General features: G+C 44.8%; 4 protein-coding genes across 4 annotated transcripts; 1 reads left to right on the top strand and 3 right to left on the bottom strand.

Moving 5' to 3' along the window:
- Positions 1-1,251: 1,251 nt before the first annotated feature.
- On the top strand, positions 1,252-1,459 carry PPTG_21769 (hypothetical protein; the record flags this gene model as incomplete). The annotated part of the gene is made up of 2 exons (XM_008899954.1): positions 1,252-1,267; positions 1,320-1,459. The coding sequence occupies 2 exons, from the start codon at positions 1,252-1,254 to the stop codon at positions 1,457-1,459; spliced, it is 156 nt and encodes a 51-aa protein (XP_008898202.1).
- A 37-nt stretch (positions 1,460-1,496) lies between these two features.
- Positions 1,497-1,999, bottom strand: PPTG_21770 (hypothetical protein; the record flags this gene model as incomplete). The annotated part of the gene is made up of 3 exons (XM_008899955.1): positions 1,497-1,585; positions 1,661-1,763; positions 1,832-1,999. The coding sequence occupies 3 exons, from the start codon at positions 1,997-1,999 to the stop codon at positions 1,497-1,499; spliced, it is 360 nt and encodes a 119-aa protein (XP_008898203.1).
- Positions 2,000-2,927: 928 nt separating this feature from the next.
- Positions 2,928-3,554, bottom strand: PPTG_21771 (hypothetical protein; the record flags this gene model as incomplete). The annotated part of the gene is made up of 2 exons (XM_008899956.1): positions 2,928-3,012; positions 3,424-3,554. 2 exons carry the CDS (start codon positions 3,552-3,554, stop codon positions 2,928-2,930), a joined length of 216 nt encoding a protein of 71 aa, XP_008898204.1.
- A 1,108-nt stretch (positions 3,555-4,662) lies between these two features.
- On the bottom strand, positions 4,663-5,197 carry PPTG_21772 (hypothetical protein; the record flags this gene model as incomplete). Its single annotated transcript, XM_008899957.1, has 2 exons — positions 4,663-4,802; positions 5,077-5,197. 2 exons carry the CDS (start codon positions 5,195-5,197, stop codon positions 4,663-4,665), a joined length of 261 nt encoding a protein of 86 aa, XP_008898205.1.
- Positions 5,198-5,686: the final 489 nt, after the last annotated feature.

Genomic DNA, 5,686 nt, shown 5'->3' on the forward strand with positions numbered 1-5,686 from the left:
CTGAGTAGCTAGTGTTTAAAAAAGCTAATTGATGGTGTCTTTGATAGAAAATAAAACATAATTCCGTGTTCTACAAAAGGAAGATCGGGATTTTCAACGAATTTACTATTGTTACATTCAGTCAGCCAGCACAACACCGTTTAAGCAGTTGCTGCCAAGTGTTGGCAAGGGAAGCACTGAAATAACATATTACGGAATGTTTTCTTCTCAAAAATTCTTATTTTAACAATACGCTGTCTACATCTTTCGATCTGTTGACTGATCGTTATTCTTGAACCTATGGAAGCTGTTCTATGTTTATTTGTTGTTTGAGCAAGTTTTACTTCATAATTGCAAAGCAACATCTTGAATCACAACCTGGTCTCCGAAAACCAGAACCTTTTGAAGACAATGTTGTGTTTAGATTCTTAACCCGAACGACACGGTGTAATGTAGAGCTTCATTCGGACACGCAATGAATGTCCCGCCTAGAATTTAATTTGCTAAGCCCCCCTTAATATTGTACACACTAATTTCACGTTCAGTTATTCCGCAATAAAATCGTAGTACTCATCACTTATTTTCTCCATTTCTCGCGTATTTTGAAAGACGCAGAATCTTGGTCGGGAACCTTCCATCAGACTTATCCTAAGCTGAGTGCTGGCTCAGTTCGGTTTTTCTTGGTAACCACGGCAGCCACTCCACCCTACAAGGTACCGCGGCTTCGAACTGGCTGAACTCAAAATTACCTATCTTTTACCAACCAGTATATCCAAGGGTATGTGTTGACGCTAACCCATCAAGTTAGTGTAGCGTTTCGATAATTGTCGTTATACTGCCGGATACGTAAATTAACTAAATCTTCTTCCACCTCAAGGACAGCGCCAGAGGCAAATAAGTTGAGTAAGTGTATACTGACCGAATGGCGTTACTGCAACCCAACCTTCATGAATTACGAACTGACGACGGAAATTATGGCAACCCTATCACTAAAGCAACACTTCTAGCAACCTTACAAAGCTAAAGCAACTTTCGAAAAGCGCAATTTATAATAAAATACAAGTAAATGACGGTCTGTGGACCACCTCGGGACTAGTTTTGACGTGTTTTTGAAATTTAGAGAAATCAGATAAGTTCGCTCGACATCACACACTCATAAAGACACTCGCAGAAGGGCGCATAAGCGCGCCCGGGACATCAAGAACAACGGATCATGAACGACACTCGCAGGCGGGCGAGCTGGTGCGTGCTCGACTTATCGATCTCTCCACGATGAGACAGAAGCTGAGTAGATCAGCACAGGCCTGGCGATGACCATGCAGACTCAACTTGTGTGTCAGGACTGGAAGAGGAGCAAGAAGAGCGGTCCTACGAGCTGTCGGAGACTGTAGGTGGCAAAATCGACGAGGAGGCACTATCATTTGATATGGAAATATTGGTGAAGAAGCTAGCGAAGCAGAAAGAAGCATCACTGAGGTAGTAAACTGTACTGGGATTGGGAGACAAATATCTTTTATCTATCCTAATCGCTTCTGTAATAGCTCGTGAATTTGATGAGTTTTATCTGCGTGATACATCGATATGGAGCGGTCTTCGAAATGAGATACTACCATCCAGATCATTGTCAGGCGCATAACACTGACATCTCTCTCCGAAACTCTGTGTTCCTGTCGTCGCATACTTTCTAAAAGATAGCTGTACGCTTGTGCTACGACAAAGATGTCACAGCTAACGGCATCAGGCTGTTGTGGTGTCTCAATCCACTTCACCGGGCTTATTGTAATCTGGTACCCATTGGCAGTAGCACAATGCCAGCTTTTTACAAAGCCAATAAGACCTCCCTTCCCCTCACTCTCTTCCCCTCACTCTCTTCCACATCATTCTTTCCCTTGTGTTTCATAGTTCCTTCCCACAGCGCAATCATTTGTCCTCGATATTCTTCATCGATGAACGGTTCGTACATGAACACTTGCATCTGTAGCGTTTCCGTCGCGACATCGCGATACAGACCCACCATCATGAGACCCCAGTGATTTGGACTGAAATTCACTGGTTGAACAAAGAACTTTGTGCCGAGGATTGTTCCTTCGGTGTTGTTGATGTGGTGAAGTGACAGTTGGCTTCGGTGAGCGAGGGGCTGATGGATGGGATGTGACCCGATCCAGTCCCAGGACTCATGGTCGACGACGACGCGTCAAGTGATTACGTCATCACCGACAAGATTGCGCAATCGTCCGAGCTGATCGACATGGTGTAATCATTTCGATATATGATTTACTTCCAAAGGAGTCGATCTACTGTTGACGCATCAACTGATTTGTACCCATGGTAATTATCACGCGACCAGGCCAAAGAAGGGATAGTAGGAGCATCTATGGGATGGGCAGAAGGTAGTGGACCGCTAGGAGTTAAAGGAATAACATAGTGGAATTTGCCTTATATTAAGAACAAGTGTCTTCGGTACAAGATTTGAAAGCTGTAGCGGGAAGTATACATATTAGCCAATACAGTAATCAAGTTATTTCAACCAGATACACGTGTCAGTCGCCGGAGTTTGCAGCTTGGCCGGTCGATCGTCTTTACTCTCACCCTCAATTCCTCCGCTATAGGGAGCGGTCAAGCCTCGCAATGAAAGATACTAGACCCCCCCCCCCTCAGTAAAGGAATAACACACCCCAAGTCGATCAAGATCGACGAGTTACCTGGCGCGTATCCTGAAGAGTATCCACGCTATGCCACCCCCACCATCCTGCGTCCCGCCAAGACGGAGCCAGCCCGCCAAGCTTCCCTTCAAGTCCACCAGAGGAGCGTAACCAGCCCCGCCGACGGGTACCCAAGGTGAGCCCTCAGCAACCCCACGGTTATCGGAGTACCCCCTCCGTTAGTCGGTAGTCCAGGGCACTGTGTGTCAGAGTGGATCACAACGTGATTTTACGACCACCACTTCATCACATTGGCCAGCCAACCTCTCCCAGCAAGGTTGAAAGCATGAACGACTGTCCGATTGACCCTACCATTGCCTCCAGACAGAAACTACAGCGCTATTGTTCAGCCAACCCCAACATAGAGCACCAATTATGTTATCAAATCTGACCCACAGCGTTTTTGAACGCGCCACAAATGTAGTACGCAGTGGGCTGGATGCAACCTTCGAAATAATGTCATTGGCGAGATCTTGGTGCCGGATACGGACAGCTTCCGGTGCCAGTCCAGCAATGACATCAAAACGCTCCACCACAGTATCGCGTTATCTCCAGTCCCGCTCAAGCCACTTCCTGCCTTCAATCCACCCTCTGCACTTAGCCTTCATTCGCAGAACTCTGTCGAGGCACAGGCGTAATCTCTCGAAATATACAAGACTGCGTTCTGTTGGACGATCGCTTGAATCCGTAGGTTTGGTAAAGCAACCCTTATAAAGCAACCATAACTATATTGGAACCTTACCCTCTGGATTTCCATAGTTTGGGGTTAATAGCGATGACGACGTTGTTCTTGAGACCTTGCTTGTTCAAGTTCTTATCAAGTTTGCCGGGGCACACCTGATCGACCTTGGTAGATATAGCCAGTGCCTGCATTGATCTAGCTAGATCAGCAGAAATGACAAATGTGAGCATGTAGTCTTAGGTTTGTACCACTTCCCAGTGGAATTTATCGCCCGAGCTCGAAGGTAAGGGTCTTCCATTTCTCCAACATATCCAGAACATCCTTCAGATTATTTGGGTCGACAATAATGCGATTTAATGTGCGCACTCGTTACGGCGAAGGCAAACGAATACCACCTCTTTCATCAGCTTTGATACTGGAATTCCTGTCTCCTTAGACTGTTTATTATATGGCGACCCATACGGCGACCATACGACGAGCTTGTCTTGGGCAACTTTAGCTTTAATATTTGTACAATTGGTTGCAATGTGTATGCTGCCGCCGCTAAAACATCCCTCACATCCAGCGCTCATGACATGCTCCATCGTTCTCCGATCGACATAGCAGGAAGTAGCTCGAGTTCATGCTCCTTGCCAGTCACGTACATTATATCGCGGCATGGCAAATGATGACTACTGTAAAATAAACATGTACATGTCCACTCAATGTCGTTACATCTGTGTGTCTCATTGAAACAGTTAACGTCTCAACCGGAAACACATGATGCGATTCGTTCGCATTTTGCGTCGACCATGAGCGTTACAGACCGTTCACACTCTTGTTTAAGTACTATTAGTATGTTCGAAGACAATCTGGTAGTAACACCTCTCAGAAACCGAGGAACGGTCTTCGATACCCGTGTAGTCGAGAATTGGTGTCCAATTGTAGAATCGATCTAAAGCACGATAGCGATCAGATATTGAAGTAGCCCCGTAATTGTCTTGTCGATCCAAGTTTTGTGCCCCAACAAAGTTTTAACTTAGTTCCAATTCGATTGAATTCGGTGGTCGTATTTGCAGCCGTGAAAAACTTGGTACGAGAAAAATTGGACCACCTGTCCCGGCACGAATTCTAATTTTTTTCAAAATGCGTGAGAATCGACTGTCGTTTCTGTTTTTTTTTCACAATAAGGCTTTAATGCATTATACCGTATGTCGTAGTCAATATCACTGGTGCTTTAAAACATTGGAAAAGGGATTTAGATCGTAATTAAAAACTAAGCTAAATATACGGAGTTTTACCAGTTTAACAGTCGTGTCATCAATACGATGAGGTCTCCCGTTGAGAAAAAGTCAAACGGAAGGTTGATCGCTTCATTACGGTCTTCCAATAAGCAATTACGTGGAACTGACACAGCACAACTTTGGCTTCTGGATACGTTTCCATCCGTTCCCGCCATTCTACAAAGACTTTCTCAATCACAGATGACACGATGTTACGTCACCCAGGATTTTTTTCCTTGAAGTAAATAAGGATTGTCGAAATGGTCATAGTCTGCTGGTCAAGCCAGATGAAATCTAGAACAGGGAATCCCCTTCCAGTAACACTAGTCAGCACAAGACTCCCCGCAATGAAATAACTAAACCAAAATTTGACGTTAGGCACAAGGTTGCTGAAAAAAAAAAACGTCGCTATAATAATAAGGTTGCTCAAACGTTGCTGTAAAACACGTACCCAAGTGATACCCCAGATTGTTGGTGCCATGCGTGAAATCCATTGCGAGTGTCTCGCCCCACCTCTCAAACATTAATTTTTGCACCTTGGTTTGTATTACGACCCCGCCTGGGACATCCATCTGGTCTTGGAGGACGAGAACGGCGTTCCCTTCCAACTGTACCGGAGTGCGGAGAATATTTTTAATCGCTCTTCTGCTGAATCTCTTTGCCGACGATATTGCGAATTAGGTTACGGGTTTGTTGTGGTGTAATTCTGGAACCTAGTATGTAAAATAAATAAAATCACAATTAAGATTGTCGTGTTACCTTCTTGTTCTCAAAATTAAGCTTTCTCACCACTCCGGTCGTTCCGGAAGGCTAGTTTGCTTGGATGACGCTCGGGCATCGACAAGCGTCTTGACATCTTAGTGATCTTGATCATCAATTGGCAACGTTTTGTTGTGCTTTGCACATGTTTTGCCCTCTATTTTAGACTTGTAAAACAGACCCAATGGTATCTGCAAATCAGAGTTTTAGAGATGATCGTGGGGTTATTATCTAACGCAAGCTCGCACTAAAAAGACCAGTAAATTGTGCCTTCTAAAAATAATTATGCTGTCACGTGGTTT

Source organism: Phytophthora parasitica (assembly GCF_000247585.1).
Source record: "Phytophthora parasitica INRA-310 unplaced genomic scaffold supercont2.8, whole genome shotgun sequence".
Classification (NCBI taxonomy): Eukaryota; Oomycota; class Peronosporomycetes; order Peronosporales; family Peronosporaceae; genus Phytophthora; species Phytophthora nicotianae.